Source organism: Epinephelus lanceolatus, chromosome 2, assembly GCF_041903045.1.
Source record: "Epinephelus lanceolatus isolate andai-2023 chromosome 2, ASM4190304v1, whole genome shotgun sequence".
NCBI classification, from domain to species: Eukaryota; Metazoa; Chordata; class Actinopteri; order Perciformes; family Serranidae; genus Epinephelus; species Epinephelus lanceolatus.
The window spans coordinates 50,698,360-50,720,396 of record NC_135735.1 but is presented as its reverse complement, the minus strand read 5'-3'; the positions used below and the strand labels follow the sequence as shown (position 1 = coordinate 50,720,396).

General features: G+C 41.6%; 1 protein-coding gene across 1 annotated transcript in view; it reads left to right on the top strand.

The window, feature by feature from the left end:
* Nucleotides 1–22,037, top strand: part of adamtsl5 (ADAMTS like 5) — a 153,579-nt gene that overhangs the window by 63,600 nt on the left and 67,942 nt on the right. The window contains exon 6 of the mRNA XM_033622239.2: nucleotides 21,371–21,498. Within this exon, the coding sequence (XP_033478130.1) occupies nucleotides 21,371–21,498 (128 nt within the window). The remainder of the gene's footprint in view (nucleotides 1–21,370; nucleotides 21,499–22,037) is intronic.

Sequence of the window (22,037 nt, the reverse complement as noted above, 5' to 3'; positions counted from 1 at the left end):
GGCTCTCTTTTGTAATAAACACTTGTATTTGTTTATATTTTGTTTTGTATTTGTTTTTGTCTTACAGTTATGTGATGCCCTCAAAGTTTTATATCCAAAACTGGGTACAGTTAGTGGGTGGCTGCTATACAGATCTTCAGGTAGGCCAACACAAGTTTGTGTGTTAGTGTTGCTCATTCATTAAAAGTACACATGCAGCAACTAACTGCACATAATGCAACACACAGTTACTTTATTCTCTCTATTCTATAGTTCATTTTTTTTGAAGTGGGGTTGTATGAGGTACAAATAGCCACTAAGTATATTAGCTGCAGTAGACAGCTCTCTGCTCTCCCTCAGTAAGCCACAGCAGCGCAGAGTGCAGGACAGAGATTCAGCAGTAAACAGGGAAGTGTTGCACCTAATTATTATTTTTTTGTCCTGGCCAATTATAGGGGAAACACTGTGAAGTGCGATAGGCAATCATTTAAACTAGGGATCCAAATTATGTTGATTCACCTGAGAAGCTGAATTTCCCTCTGAATCAATAGGTTCTATCTATACATAACATAAAAGCTAATTATTCCTTATGATATACAGAAAACATCCATATCATATTCCCTAATCTAAGATTTATTGTATCATTTAAGATACAGTTTAGGGCAGGCAGGCAACAGCATTTTTTGGCAGCATAACAAAATATTCTGAATAGAAAATGTAATACAATTTAAAATTGATTAATTGCAATCCATTTAATTTAATCAATTAATTCTTAGCGATCAATTAATCAATTAATTGTTTGCATCCCTAGTTTAGACCTTCAAAACCCCATTTTTTCCCTTTTCTTAAACAAATTTTACATTAACTTTGACTGAAACAAGTCTTTATTGCATGGTCCAGTGTTTCCCATTAATTGAGTAGACTATGGTGGCCCCCCATAGTCTAATTTATGCCCCCATAATCTAATTATTTGTCTAATATGGTTTCATATGAATAAATGGAATGGGAGTGGTGTGTTTTGTATCTGAAGGAGATTTTATAGATATAGCCTCTTAATTTGGTTCTCATAGTTTAACCAGATTAATGCATTTAACTTTGAAATGTACACTTTTTTCCCCAGGGGGCCATGACCCTGGACCCACCTAGAGGGTCCATGGTCCACCCCCCATAGTTTCACAAAATCCTGTGGGAAACACTGTGGTCAGAAAACATCAGATGATTTCTTTGAAGGTTTAGTGACTGATGTAATATCTGCAATAAGAAGCTGAGCATGCAACGCAATACAATGATGACTATCATTAGTAACTCTCAGTAACCGGTGGAATTTAATCAACGGCATGCCAAATATGTATCCATATGGCTATCATTAAAAAACAGCACATTTGTCCTTAAAGTGTTTACCTGGTCATTTCCATTTGGAGTGAGGGCTGGGCTGCGCTGCCACTGGGACCTCCATGTCTCTGTTCTCTGCAGGATTGTTTTCAAGAAAATGTATTAATCATCAATAAATCTAGAATTGATAAGTTAATAAAATATGTACATGAATGCAAGTTTAATTCTGAACCTTGTGTTTTGATTTGTGCCATCACTGGATGTGCCCAGTTGTGTCCCAGATGATGTAATCAAGCTTAGCAGGTGCCGGGCAGACTGCTCAATATCAGCGTGACTACCCTGTCATCATGAATACAGCACAAACAATAAGAATATTACAGATCAGTAGCACAAACATTACATTTCAAACAGCTACATGTTACTAAACTTAAATTAGCATAAACAGTTTCGTTACAGTTAAAAGTGAGACCGCTCTCACTACCATCACACCTGTTAGATCAAGGAGCTCCTCAAAAAGCAATGCGTTTTTAAAGCCGTGTTGCCACCAGACGTGACCAAAACAGATTATTTTCTGCTGCTCTCCCCCTCATTGAATTGACTGGAGGTGAGTTACTGTGCGGTTTCAACAGGTCAAAATCACTGCCCCAGAACTGTAACCTTTGGACAATAATGTCTGTGATGAAACAATTAAAACTGTCATCTCATATGAGACATTGCTGACCCCAGAGGTTTTTAACAGGTGACGTCCTGATGCTAATGGTTAGCTAGCATTACTAACACAGTTTTACCAAACGCCACCTCGTTCAGCACATGTATTGTCCGGTAAATTCCGTTTGTTATTATTATCATAATTGTTATTGTCTAATACTGAATCTTACACAACTACACAAATGACAAATTAAGAGTTAATACACTCACCGAAGCGTTAGAACTTCAACCTTTTCTTCGTTGGTGTCACATGACAAATGGAGAGTAACATGATTGGCTGGATGTAGGTTGGACTTGATCTACAATCGATTGCTCTTCCTTGGATAGCAGATTTGCAGTGAAATTATTTACAGCGAATTTTGCATCTGAATTTGAGCACACTGAATTTGAGCAGTTTGAAAATATATTATTTGAATTTTTTCAGACTTGAATTTTTTTATTCTGAATTTGTGAACATTGAAAAACAAAAGTAAAAAAAAATCAGGTACAAAATTTTAGCGCAAAAAAAAAATCAGATACACAAATTTAATGAAAAAAAATCTGATACATTAATTCAATGTAAACAAAAATCAGTGTTATAAATTCAATGCAACAAGAAATTCAGTGTTATAAATTCAATGCAAAAAAAATTAAGTGTTATAAATTCAATACAAAAAAAATCAGTGTTATAAATTCAATTTCAACTGATGATGAAACTGTTATGCTTCCATACACATTACACCAATTTTAAGGTCTCTGCATTGGCTTCCTGTGTGCTTCAGAATTGATTTTAAGATCATTTTATTGGTTTATAAAACTTTTTATGGTCTTACTCCTACCCATTTATCAGATTTGCTTTCATTGTATGAACTAGGGGTGACCCCGAATAGTCGATGATTCGGTGATTCGATTCGGAGAAGTCTGATTCGACTGCCAGTCTTGCTGTCGAATCGTCGCAAAATGTGGTTATGAAACAAGACCGTACTATTCTGACTATATGGGGGTGCCCACTGCTGCTGAACATCTTGATTTGACATAGAATGTATTTGTTTTCTAGTAATTCATGATATATAGCCTATTTTGATACAAACATCAGCCTAATTTCTGTTAATAAAGAATTGAAAATGACGTGCATTTAATCAGTAGGCATAATCATTACTACGCATGAATAAATCACCCAGTTGCTTGATCCAAATAAGCTGAGGTGAGTGAGTGTGCTGCAGGACCATCAGAGCAGCATCGAGGCCTACGGTGATTTAAAGTTAAAGTCCCACTGATTGTCACACACCTGAGTGTGTGAAATTTGTTCTCCGCATTTAACCCATCCCCTGAGGTGAGCAGCAGCGGTGCCGCGCTCGGGAATCATGTGGTGATGATTTACAGTGGTGGAGCGCATAAACAAACACTTTAAAAGAGGTATGTGCTCTCAGATCAAACTTTTTTGAAGGATTATTCGTTTACCTTAAGTGTCTTGAAACTAGCCTTGCGTCACCAGGTTCTTCACATAAAGTGAAGAGCCTGGTTTCTATTCACTCTGAATTTTGTCTGGATTCTGGTTCCGGTCTAGAGAGCGGATCCGGAATTCACCAAATTCACCAAAGTAAAAGTGTTCACCAAAGTAAAACTTTAAATTCTGGCGCACCATTGATTTGGGGTGGTGAGGGGTGTAAGAAAATCGATTAACTTAATGGCTTGGGGCTTTTCTTGTAAATTATATTCTTTAAATAAAAAAGTTTCACCGCATTTTTATTAGCTTGGTGCTTTTATTTTGACGGAAAGGCGCATCCATCGAATTCCGGATCCTGTCTCACTCGTCCTGGTTCCGGTTCCTTACCAAAACGGCCACTAATGGCCCCAGACTACTTGAAACGGATTTCACCGCTGATTGTTTTCTTGATAGACTCTGATTTTTTATATGGCTACTTTTTGTCCGACATGACCAAACAGTTGAGAGCGGTGACGCACGGTCCATGTGGATGAACTTGTATGAACCTGAGTTGATTAATGAAGTAATTTGAAGTCAGAAAGAAGGAAAACTGTTTCTAAACCTTTTGATGATGTTTTTGGATGTTTATTTGTGAATGAAATGGCAAGTTCTGACGAGTCAGAAATGACTCCTGTTAAAGACATGGATGAGGCCGCAGCGTGTCTGCACTCATCTAGAGCATCATACCTTGATGAAGTGAAAGGAATACAGATAAAGATAAAATGATAACCCTTTTACTTTTATTATTATTATCTTGTTATGCCAACTGAAGAATTAAATTTGTTTATTTTGGTGTTTTAGCTCTTTTCTCTGGAGCGGAAACTGAAGCAAATGAGCTCATTAATCAATGAGGGGGAAAACAACATGCTTCGACGATTAGTCGGCTAAAGGAAAAATCTGTCAAATCAGATTCGACTATGAAAATTCTTAGTCGGGGACACCCCAAGTATGAACCTTCCAGAACCCTCAGGTCTTCTGGTAGTGGCCTTTTGATCATCCCCAAAGTTAGAACAAAAACCCATGGTGAGGCATCATTTCATAACTATGGTCCACGCCTGTGGAACAGCCTTCCTGAAGACCTGGGCCCTATTTCAGGAAGCACGCTCAACAAACTCTGAGCCTAATCCCGATCTCCGGGTTGACTGAGCCTGAGCTGAGAGACACTGAGTTTTCGGTTCCAGAACAGCTGATCAGCTGTATGTTCAGCCTGAGAGAAGCGCATTCACGGTGAGCACCGAAAGACATCATCAGTGGAGTGCAGACAACGTGATATTCAGTGGCTGAAAGCAGAAAGCCGCTTGTTTCATCACAGCTGAGTTGGAGATTATAATGACCGCGAAATGAAAAAAAAAACAAAAACTAACACGTCAGCTGCAGTTAAACAGCGTGAGATGTGATGGGAACAGACTGCAGAGTGTTAATAGCAGAAATGGGGGAAAGTCATAGCCTGAGCGTCAGACTGAAGCTCCCAGAACCTTCAGTCTGACATTGCCTCCATTGAAGGCAATTTACAAGGGGGAGGGAATTTGATTTTTCCCTAACCAATCAGTAGAGATCAACGACTCACCCAGAATCTGAGGTCATTAGTATCCATGCCTCGGGGGTGCCGAAAACAAGCGAGCATTGCCCATTTAAAATGTATCCGTCGTCGTGCACGCCCAGCTGCACCGCCGTTAAATCCAGTTTAGCAGCTTCCTTAATTTGGTCCTCCATTAATGCGAGTAGTGGCGAAATACCTCGATAGCATCGTTAATGTGGTCTGTAGGATCTGTAGCGGTCGCCATTGTTGCTATCCTCACCAGTTACCCACCGGCGTACAGCTTGACATCAGCGTGGCGCTGATTGGCTAATCGCTAGATCCGCCCCCACCCCCGGCGTTCATTGGTCCGTCCATCGTTTGGATAAGATAAATCGCAAATTCATTGCAGTATGCCAGACCAGAGATGCAAGCCTACTAAGTTGAGTGGGCGAGGTCTATGGTCTGGAACCAGGCTAGGAAAGTCACACATGTACAAGTCACAAGCAAGTCCCAAGTTAGTTGTGGTGAGAATCAAGCAAGTTAAGTCAAGTCCCTGCTATAAGTCAAGCAAGTCAAGTCGAGTCATTGCTCAGGTCAAGCAAGTCACAAGTCAAGTCATATGTCACATACAGCAAACATCTCCTCACGATCTGCTAGCTACATCTCCTCTGATTATGCTGTGAAAAAGTGCACACACGTGAACTCGCTGCCCAGAGAGGCAGTTTGAGCTACAGGCTACAATGAAGCTAAAAACAGATTTCAAACAGGGCTCTACGCTAACTTTTTTCACTAGGAGCAGGTTAGCAGCACAGAAAGAAATTTAGGAGTGCAGTGAAAATTTTAAATAACACATTTAATAGGAAAACAACAAAATACAAAGGCTCCTCTGGAGCCACCCTCTCCTCCATCATGTGTGTGGTAAGGGCCCAGCACACACACACAGGGCTACATTGGGCCTACTGCTCTACTATTAGAGCAGTAGACCCTGGTTGTGGGTTGAACAGGGCTCACAGACAGAAATACGGTGGAGCCCTATGGCCACTGCAAAATAACGATTTACTGGCGAACAGTCCCTTATCAGTGCAAAAACCACACACATTATGCAGCCCGGTTGGTATATTTTAGTATATTCCCTAATAGACCCACAGTGGGCTGGGTGCTAACAGTCAGTGGAGCATGACACCAACGAAGAGTAAATTATTGGACCTGGAGCAGGGCTTCTCGGTCGCCAGTAAACCGTTATCTTGCGGTGGTGGCCGTAGTGCTCCACCATATTCCTGTCTGTGACCCCCGTTCAACCCACAACCGGCAGGATTCGCCTCTCGTTTCTGCTGCTGGTTGAAATTTGTACTTGCACAGCGTGCTCCTGAATGATTTCTTTTGCTCGCACACAACTGTTTTTAGTCGCAAATGCGAGTAAAATGCTCGCACCGTAGAGCTCTGTCAAATGACGTTTTTCCAAACAACTTTCTATGTCGGGGCTTCAGGACACTTGGATTACTACGGACGAGCAGTATGGAGATATTTTGTGGTTTCAATTATGTATTTTTGGATTTTTGAATCTGAGGTGCCGTAAGCCTCCATTAGGTGGAGTTTTTTTGCTACCTCCTCTCCCCTTGAAGTGTTGTGAGGACTCTAAAACTTCACCTGAGCCTCCATCGGCATCGGTGAGTAGATAATGGCTGAATTTTCATGTTGGCCGCACTATCCCTTGAAGAGGTGTGTAAATCCAGGGTAACTAGCAGCAATCACGCGTTCATGACAGAGTCACGGCGTGCCTTTAATATTGAATTAAAGCCAAGTCCTTTCGAGTCATCTGTGTCAAGTCAAAGTCAAGTCTCAAGTCATGAATACGAAGTCAAGTCGAGTCTTTTGTCAACGTTAGTCAAGCAAGTCTCAAGTCATCATATGTGAAGTGATGTTATGTAATGTGATGTGTTAATGCATCTAATATACAGAAAATACAGAAACATTACAAAGAGTTCATATATTTGAATATAATTTGCTGTATCATCTTATTCAGCTGTAATCTGATGGAGCCCAAACACACTGGGCAGCAACTCAAAATCAAGCACAAAAATGTTGTACAGACTGGTAAAAGTTTTGCTTATACTTTCTTCATTCTATTCTAATATTAGGCTGAGGTTAATTGAATTGCTGAACTGCTGTGAAATGACTTCTGATTCATGTAATCTCCTTTATGCTCAGATGGAGCTATTATGGGGTGTTTAGTCCTGTAAATGAGCCAGTTACACTACGGAATCTTTGAATATATGAAAAGTATTGATGAATCATTGCATCATGTAACGTAGATTTATGTCTGATTAACACTGACAAACCTGCAGTTCTTTGGAATTCCTTTTTTTTAAGATTATTTTATTATTTTGTTGCCTCTAATGGCAATGGCAGCATAGTCTAATGTTGAGGGAGAGAGGGAACAACACGCAGTGAGAGGCTGCAGGCTGGGTTTAAACCCGCGGCCGCTGCATCAGGCGCTGGGCGTCTGATCACGGGGCGTCCGCTCCATCCACTAAGCCACCGATGCGCCGTTGCAAATACTTTGATAATCGATTCTGATTTATGTCCAGGGAAAACCACAAAAAACGGGCACAAGTCTTTTCAGAGCCAGTGTCACTTTTCTTACGGCCTGACAAACCGCTGTCTCTCTGATGTGTTCAGTGTCTCTGATGTTATAAAGAAAACTGCCGCTGCCGAAGAATCAAAGGGTAATGCATAAAATTTGCTCCGATGATAATGTAAATCCACAATGTGTAATATTTGATATATCTGGGTGGAACAGATTGTTAAGATAAATGAAAGACTGTGAGGTAAACAGTATCTTTAATACAGACACTCCTCCTGGGAGAAATCCGAACGGGGTCTAATCACCTTCTCTTTACGCAGCAGCCTCTGTATAAACTGTGCCCTAATGTCCACAACTTCATTCACTAAAGGACACGCCATGTCTCTCCTACCTGCGACACGCTCAGCCTCAGGCTTAGATGGAGCAAACCTGCGAGCCAGCAGGTTTGCTTCACGGATTAAGTTGCCATAGTAACTTACTCAGGGTTTTGCTGAGCTGGTTTTCTGAAATGGAAAAAACTCAGAGTTTTCCTCATCTCAGGCTCAACATACTCAGAGTTTTCACTAATCCTGCTTTCTGAAATAGGGCCCTGAGGGCTGCATAGAGTGTTGATGTTTTTGTTGGGGGTTATTGTTTTTATTGTGTGAAGCACTTTGTGTTTCATTCTTTTTGTATGAAAAGTGCTATATAAATTAGGGATGTCCCGATCCAATATTTGGATCGGTATCGGCTGCCGATATTAGCAAAAAACGTGCACTGGCATCGGAGCGGACTGCATGGAAAAATGCCGATCCAAGGACTCCGATCCAGTTTTTCACGGACTCCAATCCAGGTTTTCTGGCCAGCCCATTGCTCCGCGATTCAAGCAGTCCATTCCAGTGATCCGCTCCAGCACTTACTATCAATCCACCAGGCCAGCATGCAGACGGAGGTTAGGAAGCGTAGCGGTCAATTTAGTTAACTGACTATTTGTTTTCTGCTCTTGTGTTTTGAGAGTGATATTTTTATTTGGTTTACACTCTTACTGTTTAAGTAAAGAGCACTTATTGCATTGTTTTGGGCACAATTAGTGAAATTGGAGCCATGGATGGACTATTGCTTGTTTAAACAGTTGTACAATATTGTGTGTGGTTTTTTATTCCCCTCTGTTGGTCCCAGGAAACAGCGGCACCAGGCTGGCAATGACACTACTAAAATAACTGAAAAGGAAAGGCTGCATTGTTTGTTAAATGTCAACAATATCTTGTGGTGTTAATCTATTTTTTATTTATTAGGAGGGCAAAGCACAAGTGTGTGGAGTCTTGCTGATATTTTAATTTCAGTGTTAGACATTTTAAAGATTTCTTGTGTTGATTTATTTTCTATTTATTAAGGGGCCAAAGCAGCCAAAGCAAACCAGCTATATTTTTTATTTAATGTTAATGTTCAAGTTTAAAGTTTGTTTATTTGACCCTGTTAACAATAAACAGGTCAGTTTCCCATACCAACTGTTATGGATCATTCTAACTAACCTGATTAAGTAGTTGTTCTTGTTAGAGTAATATCGCTTGATTCTAACATGACTGACAACAAAATAAGTGAATATGTATAATACGCACTTGGATCGGATCGGTATCGGCCAAAACTCAAGGCTGTAATATTGGTATCGGATCGGAAGTGAAAAAGCTGGATCGGGACATCCCTAATATAAATAAAGTTTGATTGATTGATTGAATCACCTCGTGGGCCACCATTCCTGAAGAGGGAAAAACGATTATATCAGTCTTATGAAATACACTAAACTATCAATTTGGAACTCTGATTAATAGTTAAGTTAATAACTAGAACCAAAGCCAGCAAGCTGATAGTAAAGGTTGAAGAATTTCAGAGTTCTTGACATAGCAGAGGATGACTATTTATTCACTCTTGTGCAATATTAAACAGACAGCAGGAATGATTCCAAAAGTATGTATTGACAAGAAAGCAAAGGAAAGCAAAACATTCAAATTCTAACTAGTCACTATATACAAGCATGGGTGTGTACATGTGTGTGTGTAAGAGCAAGAGAAACAGAGAGAGAGACATGAGGTGTGTGGGTGAAACAAAGGTTGTTTGGCCTACAAAACAAAATGGCTGACAACAGAAAACTGCAAGATGGCTGAAACAAAGATGACTTCAAGCCGGGGGTGGTATTGCCTGACTGTGTTGTCAGTTATTACAAAGACAAAGGAGATGAAGCGAGTCTCCTCTTTGGGTGTAGCTATGTTGAAAGTCAATTTGTGAGTGAACATATGTGTATGCGATATGTGTTGCAAAAGGGTCTGGGTTAGTACAGAGGATATTTAGTTACATGAAGACTGTGTCTGTGACTGTCTGTGTAGAGCATTAGAAAACCACTTAGCTTTGGTGAAGCCAACTAACCAATAACCTAACTGCAAACAATTACAATAATAGCCCAATATACAGCATTAAATCACAGTTGACAAAGTTAAACAGTCTTGCTTAGCCTGTATAACTGTAACAATGCTCTGCCCACTTGTTACATTCCCAACCCTTAAATAAATGGAGGAAAGAAATGCTGTGGTGTTCTGCTTTTGTTAGCCAGCAGTGGAAGGCTGGAAAGAACTGTGGTTCCAGATGCCGTCTTTGCTGTGTCCTTGGTTCAAAGGTGCAGATCTGAGGAGACCGGTCGCTCGGTATCCTTGAAGAGTTAGAAGTGGCACACTAACTTCTCTGGTCTTTAGGTTCTGTGTCTGCTGTAAGCCGGCCACCTTAAGAGCATAGCTGCAGCTTCTACTGTGAGCATGCAGAGGTGAATGAACGGGGGAAGGGTGTACCAGGCCCTAGAATGATGATGTCCTACCTCTTCAGAGGTTTAGGAGCAGAGAGCCTGTCAGCGGCTCAGGAGAAAGACAGGGATGGAGACAAGAAACTTCTCCTTCAGTTGGTTTGGTCACATGAGTCACATGTCACTGTGACAGTAGTGCCCAATCAAGTATTAAGAAGACTGGTCTCTCGCTTAAGCCTAGTTCACATTACACGATTTTCACCCTGATTTTGTGTTGCGGAGACTATCGTAATCTTTTGAGTGTTCATACCTGGCGACGTGTGTTTCTGTCAGCGGGAGTCTCGCCAACTGCGTTACGACCTGTGTGTGCACACCACAAGATTTCTCCACCAAGCCCTTGACGACAGAGCCCCAGATAATGCCGTGATGTCACCAAACTTGGAAACGACACATCGTAAAGGCATGGATATTCTTTATTATCCTTGGTCCAAACACAACGCGCTCCCCGTGATCCTGTGGACGCTGCCATTGTTGTTGTTGCTTGCCAGCTGGCTTGTCAGTGTTGCCAGATCTTGGGAGAGAAACAAGCAACCAGGGCTATGGAAACAAGCCCAAAAGAAGCGACTGCAGTCCAACATATTATCATGCTTTTAAATAACTTATTAGACGGATATATATAGAGGAAGGTGACGTTTAGAGAGCAAGCCCAAATAAGCAACTCCACTTTAGAAACAAGCCCAAAGTCGCGGCTAATAAGCGGACCTGGCAAGTGGCAACCCTGCGGCTTGTCCTCCTCACATTTCTTCTGTTCTCCTGCGTACTGACGTGGGACGTATCCCGCCTCTCATTGGCTGATGCTCTTTGTCAGTTGTGTCAGCCTTCTCCAGTTTTCTAGCCTGTCAGATATCCAGTCCCAGTCACAGACGAGGGGGAGACTTGCTCGTAGGCTTGTTCACTCATGAAGACTCGTCGCGGCAGGCTGTCTGCCGACTCACCTCCGAGCCAAGGTGGCTCTCAAGATCCTCTGCGACATCAAAATCACGGTGAAAATCGTGTAATGTGAACTAGGCTATAATTTTGACAGCGAGGCATCCTGCGGAGATGAGTGCCAAATGGCTGTTGTTTGAAGAACAAAGAACGTGCAGTCTCAACCACCATTTTAGACAGCAAGACCCAGAGAAGAAGCCTTCACACGTCCAATTAGATTTTAACAAATGACGATTTGTCATTCATGTTGTAACATCTGGGCAGTTTGTGATCCACCTGAGCATTTGTTAGCACTATCTATCTTGGCTATGCAAGAATAGTGATATAACACAAAACAAAACCTTCAGGTCACAAAACAAAATCCAGATAAACAACAATGACACTGGCATGGTGCAAAATAATTAAACTGTGTTTCTCAATAGGTGTTAGTAAGAACGGGGGTGTTAGTTATGTAAATGTGTTAGGTGAGATAGATAGAGAGTGGCACCTACAATGATAAGGACATGTGTATGACTTTTTCTGAGGTCATAACGTGGTGTCCTAAGCTGTAAGCTGTAAGCAGTAAGACACTGGTGGTTTTACTGACAAAATACTACAAAAAAATGAATCCAAGTGTACAATTCAATTTAATTCAATTCAATTGAACCACTTTATTTATCCCCAAGGGGCAATTTACTCACAAAGTTGGACAGTGGTGTCTAAGTCCAATTAGAATTTAGAATTTCTAAATTGATAGCAGGGTGCCTGGCCATTACAGTTTAGAATGACTGAGTTTGCTGCTGTTGCCGAAAACATAGGTTTGCCTAACTGCAAGAATTTCAAGGTACCTAAGTAAGTTCAAGGTACTTTGGACTTATAGAGGTGGACTATGTGAGGAGCAAACTCTGGAGCTTCTATGGTTAGCTCATGGCTCAGGGCTGTAATGCTCCATGTAGCCAGAGGCAGAAAGGCATTCACAGGTGCTCTCACTATCTGAAAGATTTTGACCATATTCTAAGCTTTGATCAGAAATGTCAGAGATGCTGTGTTCATCATCTGGCCGGTCAATTGGCAGGTCACAGTTCTAGGCCAAAATTTCTGAGTATGGCCTTCTAAAGCTTCTGTTGTGTGAATGGCCATCTTGAGGCAGTTAGGGGACATAGCGGTTATGCCTGTTGTCTCCCTGCTGTCTTTTCACACCCTTCTTTGAGCTGTTGTGAGCATGGTGTTTTGGGGCAGGAAACCTGTGCGACACTGCAATGTTTGGACTGGCAGGCTCAGTTGGTATCCCCTTGGCTTTGGAGGTTTCCCTTTCAACCTGTGTCAACTTCCTGAGTTCATGCATGGAGGGCATACCTTTACATATCATGAGTGCAATGTCAGTGCATACACAAGGATGCAGGTTCAGCAAGAACAAAGACTTGAAGGTTGGGTTTTATTCAAAGCCCAGTGCATTCTTACCCCGAAAGTACACATGTCTCAAATGTTAATATTAATATCTTGGATTCTCCTGACGGGAATGTTTAATTTGGAGGGCTGCAGCCATTGAAGCAATGTCATCAGCAGTAGAGGAAAATCCTTCTGTCAGTGCTTGATGGAGCCTTTTGCAATCGTCCCTGACACTGGGAGGCTGACACTGAATAAACTTGTGGACAGCTTTAGAGCTGGTCCTCCATACAAGTTTTATCTTTTCCCTTTCTTTTGCAAGGGGCAGGTCAACTAGACAGTTGTCAAGTTCTCTAATTTAGTCATAAATATGTTGATCTCAGTTTTCTGGATCAAACTGTTAATGTCCTTGGCTAAAAACTCAAGCACTACAAGGCGAGAACACTCTGATGTCCTCTCTGGTGAAGGTGAGACTAAATTAGCATTTCTAAGAACGTGTGAATCACGTGCTACAGGTCTTTGTGGTTGAAAGGCAGGGGCTGAAAGGTTTTCAACCCCCCCTCTTGTAGACTACAAATCTACTCAACATCAGTGTCAGAGAGATGGGAAGTCAGGTCACTGTTACCTCTGTCTGTTGGTAGAGGTTGAGGAGCTTACTTGATTCCCAAGGATTTGGGGTCAGGTGGGAAAAGTTTCCATCTTCTGAGTGGAGGAGGTGTTAACCTCTCATCCACGGAGGAGTGTGAATCAGAAAAGCCGGAATCACATCGGCTGAGAGACTGTGGTGGGGCAAGATGTTGCGAACTTAGCCTTAACAGTTCCTCCTTGTGCGAGCAGAGATCTGACTCTGCTGAATGCAGGTCCTCTAAGTGGCCCACGGCTTTCTTGTTGGCCATCTGTACTTCATGGAAGAGAGAAGCATTTTGCGTTCTTATGCATTCTACCTGCTTTTCTAAAGCTGCTTTTTTCTGAATGGCAAGGCTGGTTTGCCTCTGAAAGATCAAGAGCAAGTGTGCATTACACTTGTCACTGAGTAAAGAATTTGTCTCTCTACTGCCCTCACTGAGTCTCAACCTGCTGATGAGCTCAGGACAACTAGGGTTTAGGCTCTGTGCAAGGGTTGAGTTTGAGTGTTGTATTTTTTTGTTAACTCAAACTTGAACTTGAGCAGTAACAGTGAGGTACACAAGTTCCTGCTCTATCTCTTGCTTAGGCTGAAATGCACAGCAGTAACAGCCAGTTCTTTCTCACACAAGCTCTTTATTTTTCACAGGGCTGGTGGTACACTGTGATGAATTACAAAGGAGAAACGCCAATCAAATCAACAGCAAATTCTGACAGTTTGACTAGATTGCATTGAATACCTGGTATTCAAATACTGAACCAAAATCTTACAATCCCTACAGAGTAGGTTTGACTTAAAAAGCCAGCAGCAAAAGCAAACTCTTGGTTTTTTTGGGGGTTTTTTGTGATCAAATTTTTTTTTTATTTATTGATCAGCTGAAATTTGACAAAACACAACATATATTTTACATTCCACAGAAAAAACAAAAACAAGAGAAACACCAACACAGATACAAAATCATATGCAAGACAAAAAGTGTTGGATTCAGCAACCTATGGTGAAAGTAAGCATATATTTACTGGAGCATGAAGGAATGCCAGGACCATCCTCAGCACTCCCCTTTACTCCCCTCAGGAGCTAGACCACACCTTCAACTCTACAGTAGCATCCATCACAAGCACCATATATTATACAGAATCTCCAATCTGCAATATTTGCTTAGGTCACAAAAGCCGCCGAATTAACCAAAAACATAAACCACAACATTAATTGAAAAACAAGCAAAAGCAGCTTAGCAGCCCAGATAAGTCGTTCAATAACAGAACAGGAATAGTCACTGGGACAGTTACAGATGTCAAGTCTGACAGTTGAGAGGCCACATTAGCCCAGAACTGCTCGACCGGTGGGCACTCCCACATCATATGAATGAAAGTACCTGGAGAATTCAAATTGCAAAGGCTACAAGACGGATCATTTATCAGCTTCATAGCATGTAATCTACGTGGGGTGAGATAGGTTCTATGGACATAATTAAAATGAATCTGTTGGTGATTTGGGTTGCGGGAAGCCTCCCTGATATTCGTCCACACCTGCTCCCACTCAAAATCAGGATCTAAACCAGGATGATCATTTCTCCATAACCTATCCAACGGTAAATCAGAGTAAGAAAATCTCTGGAAAAGAGAGTATAATTTGGAAACCAAACCACTGTTAACTTTTTGTGTAGCAACCAAATTATAAAGAGGGTGAACAGATAAAGCTTGCTGTAGGGGAATACTATGTGCAGTGAGAGCATATTTGAGTTGTAAATAAAAAAAGAATGAGGAGCGCGGCAAGGCAAAGGTGTCTCTTACGTCCTGAAAGGAGCGTAAACCTGAATCATGAAAAATGTCACCTAGATAGCAGATGCTACTGTTACTCCAAGGAGATGCTGTTATGGGTCTACCTCCAATCATAAGATTCTTGTTGTGAAATAGCGGAGAGAACATATGCCATTTACAGGATATCTTGGACAGGGATTCAACTGTGCGCCAGGTCTGGATAAGAAAGGAGACTATTGGACCACAACGGAGCTTACATTGTGAATTAGACATGTTAGAAAAGAGTACCCCTTGCAACGTCAATAGCCACACGATATCTTCCTCCAGTTCGCGCCAGGAAACAGATATATCAGCATTAGCCCACAAAAAGAGGTCTAAGGACAAAGAAATAAAAGTACAATTTAAAATCAGGAACTGCTAGTCCTCCGTCTCCTCTACCTCTCTGCAAGGTCGCCAGCTTTAAGCGAGGCCGCTTTTTATTCCAAATAAATTGTGAAATACCAGAATGAATTTTCTTCCAATAATTGACAGGGGGTGCAAGGGGAATCATCGAGCACACAAAGGTAATTCTGGGCAAGACATTCATTTTTACAATGGAGATGCGGGCTTGAAGAGAGTTTGGTAGGCTGGTTCATCTATCTAGATCGGATTTAACTTTATTCCAAATTTCCAAGTAGTTGTGGGAGACAATGCGATTCAGGGTTGGGAAAATATGAACTCCAAGATATTTAAATTGTTCTACAACAGGAATATTGGGTGAAAATTGTAGTGCTTTAGCTGGGTCATTAAGGAGTAATAGGGCAGACTTATTCCAATTAATTTTGAAACCAGATAGATCGGCAAAATCACTACAGATGGTGAGCAGAGTATTAAGGGATTGGACCGGGTTCTCCATAAACACAAGCACATCATCAGCATATAACGGCAGATGATAAGAGGTGCGGCCAACTGAAATGGGCTGCATGGTAGCAGATTGACGGATCATCTGGGCTTAGGGTTCTAGAGAGAGCGCGAACAGCGTACACAATTCCTGCCAAACCCCATTTTTTTCAACACAGCCCACAAAAAAGGCCATTCCAGCCTATCAAAGGCCTTCATGGCATCCAATGAAAGAACTACAGATGGTGTATTTTTACCCGCTGCGGTATCCACTATATGAAGGAGGCGTCTAACATTATCAGCAGTCATCCTGCCTTTAATAAATCCCGTCTGGTCACAATGAACTAACGTGGACATGTGATCTTGGATGCGTCTGGCAAGCACTTTTGCATAAATTTTAAGATCAGCGTTCAGCAAACTCAGAGGTCTATAGCTGGCGCAGTCAACTAGGTCCTTATCTTTCTTTAACAATAAAGAAATTAGTGCAAGGTTAACATCTCTTGAAAAACCTCCTTCATCTATTGATGTTCTTACCGTATCTAACATTAGTGGGCCAAGTTTGTCCCAAAATGTGACATAAAGCTCGGGAGGTATCCCATCGAAACCTGGAGATTTATTCCTTTGCATAGCAAGTGCTGCCCCCTTCAGTTCTTCCAAGGAAATCGGAGCATCCAGATTTGCAGCATCATCCTCTAAAAGCCTTGGAAGGTCTATCTGATCAAGAAAATTAGCACACCTATCACTATCCACTCGAATCTCCGACTGATATAAGTTAGAATAAAAGGTTCTGAAGGTTTCATTTATTTGTTTAGGATCAGTTGTGACATTACCCGTACACAACCTAATGGATGGAATATCTGTAAAAGATTCATTGGTTCTGATTCTAGAAGCCAAAAGATGGCTGGGCCTCGAACCTTGAAAATAATATTGTTGTCTAGTCCTGTGTATCAGGAACTCAGACTGTTGTTTAAGAATGTTATTTATTTCCTTCTTAATAATGTCACGTTGTATTTCAATCTGTCTGGAATAATTTGTTTGCAATAGCGAATCCAATCTAGCAAAGTCTGTCTCTAAGTTTTGTAATGTAGCAGCTCTAGCTTTGCGCATATTCGAAGAAAATAAAGTGGCATTACTCCTGATAAATCCCTTAACAGCGTTCCAAAGAACTCTGGGATCTTCCACTGAGCCCACATTAATGTCTAAAAAATCCTGTAATTGAACGTTAAACTGTGATTTATAATCTTCATTTCCCAACAATGAGGAGTGAAGCGCCATCTAGGTGCTTTTTTAGATAAACTACCAATTAAGACATTGCTGAGGACCCCTTTATGATCTGAAAGTGCCATAGGAAGAAGAGTAACATTATTAATATTTTGAAACAGCTGAGGTGAAGAGAAAAGAAAATCTATCCTCGAAGAGGTTTTGTGCCTGGCTGAGAAAAAGCTGAAATCTGTCAATGTAGGATTAAAAGTACACCAGACATCCATCAATCCTAAACTCTTCACCCAGGCCTGCAAGGCTGCAGTCGCTAGCTCCTGGTCCTTATTAGCAGTCGCAGTAGACCTCTCAGATGCCTGCCAGACAGCATTCACATCAGCACCAACAATAAACAAATATTCAGTCAGTTGCAGCATTTCTTGAGTGAGTGCACTATAAAATTCTTTATCAAATTTGATGGGGGTATAGGCTGAGATAATAGCTACCTTTCTCCCAAACATTTCTACTTTAGCAATTGTCATCCTCCCATTATTGTCTGCCCATGTGTCCAAAACTTTAATTTTCAAATTACACTTACAAACGATGGCTACTCCTCTGCTTTTTGAATCTGCTGAAGAAGCTGCTATGGTGTGATAAAATCTGTTGGCCATGCGAGCTGAGTCCTTTTTTAACAGGTGCGTTTCCTGAAGTAAAGCTATGTCTATTCTCCTTCGTTTCAGCAGAGTTAAGACACTCGTTCGTTTGTGAGGTATATTCAAACCATCACAATTCCACACCAGGATTGATAATTCACCCATTAAATTGCATTATACTCCAAATACTGCTCACTGATCTAGATAAAGTGGTTGATAGTAGGTATAGATAGGATCTCCTCATATCAAACAACATACATTTCTGTGCATATTCCCTGAAATATAAAAAGACACATCCCTCCCAATATTCCTAAAAACCCCAAGGTGGCACCATAACCCCAATAACAAAACCAATACACCCAAAAACATAATATTAACACATACAAAACAATAAAGAAAACAAACGTTTTTATGATGATCCGCGATTGGTACAAACATAGGGCCGCGAAAGAGCAGAACCCAACCCAATACTTAACACAGTAAACCGTTGAGTAAATATAATAGGCAAATAAGAAAAGAAAACAACAGCAGTAATCTTCCATACCAAGATCCGAACATAACAGTCCGGCCCCAGCATGTTGACTTAATAAAATAAACAAAAACAACAGCTGCAATCTTACTTACCAAAATCCGACTATATCAGTCCAGTCCCCATGTTGACTTAATAAAATAAACAAAAACAACAGCTGTAATCTTCTTTACCAAAACCGAATATATCAGTCCAGTCCCCGCATGTTGACTTAATAAAATGAACGAAAACAGAGGGAGAGAGAGCATCCCAGTCTCACATCCATAGGGAAAAATAAAGAGTGCAATCCGGGCAGTGGGCTATAAGTCTGCAGTAAATCAGTCAGTGAATGAGACAAACAGAATAAAATAAAATGTATCCAATGGATCCTTTGAGACTTTAAATCCAAGAAAACTGTCCGCATATCAATAACCATGAGCCAGTTAACATGCTTCGTAATGTCAGTGAAGGAAGGAAGCCGACATAGCATTAGCAGCCAGGATTAAGTTAGCTTGTAGCTCTCCCATGGTTAGCAACTTGTCAACAAACAAGCAGCGTTGTAGAGTAAGGATGTAGTGAAAATATACCGAGTAACGTGTGGCTGTTAAAGCTGGTTGTGGATATAGTTACCAGCTAGTTATCCACATCACCATCCTCCGCCCGGGCCTGTCCTCTCAGCAACGACGTGATATATTCCTCAGCTTTCCCCGAAGATTGGAAGGCTTCCACCGCACCAGCTTTGGATTTGACTTTGAGGGTAGCCGGATAAATCAGGAAGAACTCAATGCCACCGGCTCTTGCTTGATCCATGGCCGTGGAGAAGGCCAAACGACGCCTCACTGTGTGAGCGCTGTAATCCGGTAGAAAGTGTAGTTTCCGACCATCGATGACAGGAGGATTCCTTCTTGCAGCTGCGAGGATGTCTTGTCTGACTGTGTACCGAAGGCAGCAGAAAATCAGAGTGCGGCCCGTCACGTTTGCAGCCCCGGTACAGTTGTACATGCGGTGCGCCCTCATAATCTCTCCCTGGAGGTTGCTAAGAGAGGGGAACCACTTCGGCAGGTTTTCAGTAAGAAACTGGATGGCATTAGATCCCTCCGTTCCCTCCGGCAATCCACTAATCCTCACATTACAGCGTCTACTCCGGTCCTCCATGTCTGCTAACTTAGCGCGCATCGCTGCCTGCCCGGTGTCATGCTCAGCTAGCTTGCCGGAGTTAGCTCCCACGTTAGTATGCAGTGTGCTAACCTCGTTTCTGATTTTGCCAATTTCCTTCTTTTGCAGTGTAAAGTCCGCTCGAATACCAGACACCTCTCCCTGAAGATTGTCGAGGCGTGCATCAAAACCAGCCAAACGGGTGTCCATACAAGCAATATGAGCGTCTATTTTTCCCAGCACGCTGTCCACGCTGGTTAGCCTCGATAGCACAGTGTCCATTTTAGCTTCCAACTTGGCCATTGCGCCCTTCCCCGATCTCAAAATTACCATCAGGCGAAGCCTATCCTGTATGAAAACGTTGTGGCTCCTTACTCAACGTAAAAATAGCTTGCTGTCCGAGAAAAGTCACTCAAACGGTTTTTATGAACAAAATTGTAATCAGTAGGCTGAGGAGCTGAAATCTAGGCAGCCATCTTGTGCAACCGCTCGCCGGAAGTCGGTGAAGTGAATTGTCACCACAATGTACAATTGGAAGTACAGCTACATGTCTACTGCTGTAGCAGACAAGTGGTGTGAATGTAATGTAATTGTAATGTAAGTGGAATCAAAAATTTTTGATGTGGACCAAAAATGTACAATGATATTTATATTGCACAATTATAAATAAATGTCAACGGTACTATGCCTCACTCAAGGGACACCATTTGTTGGGACCTGACCTAGTAACAGGCCTCCAATCGAAGTATCACAATGGTTATTTAGCATAATTAATAATTATTATTAAAATTATTAATTATTTACAAGAGCGATTTTGATACTATAATTGGAGGCCTGTTACGAGGTCTGGTCCCAACACAGCAAACATAGCTAGCCTAAGTAGTCATGTCCACAAGCCCCCTTATATCACAATGAACATCATTCACAAAGCATCAGTAAAAAACACGAACGGTATCACTCACCATCAGAAGAACTGTTGGAGCTGAACTTGTCCTGTTTCCCTGTGCGCGTTGGGTTAGATAGCTGGTGGTGTTCAGTTTTGCATTTGTGCATCCATCCTCTTCTTGGTGTACATAATATACTTTTATCCTTAGCGTGAAGACACTACCAAGATCTTGCAGGTTCCTTGCTAGACTTTTGGAAACTAATAGCTCCCTCCCCAGTAACAGGATTGGCTTTTAACATTAGGCTGTGTATAATGCTAGCTTGACCTTTGATCACAAGTCAAGTGTGTTTACTCTTCACCTTTCCCACAATGGCTTCTCTCCCAGTTTTGCCAATCCATACAAGTAATCCCAAACTCAATTATTCTGTCAAACGGCATGTATACCTGCAATGCCACCGGGACACTGACAATGCAACGTGTGTTCTACCTGTTGGGCGCCATGTGACTTCATTCATTTGTGCACTACTCTGGCCATAAAAACATGTTTTCAGAGAACGAAACAATCATCAAAGAACAAAACTTCCTTCACAGTACTGACCTTACCAAGCCTAGCTCAGCTACTAGCAAGTAAGCAGACAATAGACATGTACCATCCCAGTGAGATCGCCAGCTGGCTTGTGTAAAGATGGCTGCGTCCTGCTGGTGAAAACATGAAATACAATCTAGTTGTCCAGCAAATCTAGATGGATACCAAGTTTGATCAGTCATTTTTGCCTATAAGGTGAAAATCAAACAAACCACAGTCATTTTGTTCTGTGTTTCATTTCCTTTTTAAGGTAACCCCATCATCCAAGTAAATGTAAATAATGGCCACCATTTCCCAGTTCCGTCTCTTCACTTGTATGTTCCTGTTTCTCAGCCACCTCCCTCTCTGCCCTTGTGTCTCATCTATTTTCCCATAATAAACTAGTGAGTGACTGACCAAAGGTCTTCCCTGCCAGGCTCTAACCCCTGTGAGCTAAGCTGCTTGGCCCTGGGTCACAACTTCTACTACAACTTTGGTCGTGTGCTCGATGGCACAGCCTGTGACAAGGAGCCTGGAGGACTGTGTGTCAACGGACGCTGCCTGGTGAGTGGCAACAATACTGGATGTGTGTGTTGATGTTTTCTTAACATACATGTTGATGTTGTTCCCCACTTCCCATTCCCATATTCATTTCCCAAGTTTTAATTGAAGGATAATCTTATTGCCCCTCAACATACAGTATAAACACACGAGTCTGCTGGGTAATTTTACAATGATAAAGGGTTAATGGTATGGATGTCAAATGTAGTTATTTCCACTTTGTTTTTACAAACAAAAAAACACTTTTCTTTCGCTAGTTTGGTGTGGTGGTTCAAAACCATAGTTGCCAAATTCATCCAAAATTGATCAAAACTCATAACTTGAGGGATTTAAAAGCTCTCATCATTCAGATGAGAAGATGGCCGCAGCGGGAGTGAGCCGGTCTGAGTCATGGTCTGCTTCCCTTTTTCATCTTAAACTTGTGGCTATGCATTGCTTGATATTAAGTTACATTTAACAAATTAGTAGGACTAACCTAACAAGGCGCGTGACTGGCTTGACTAAGGGGCAGATTTACTCTTCATATCTTTAAGGAAATCAAA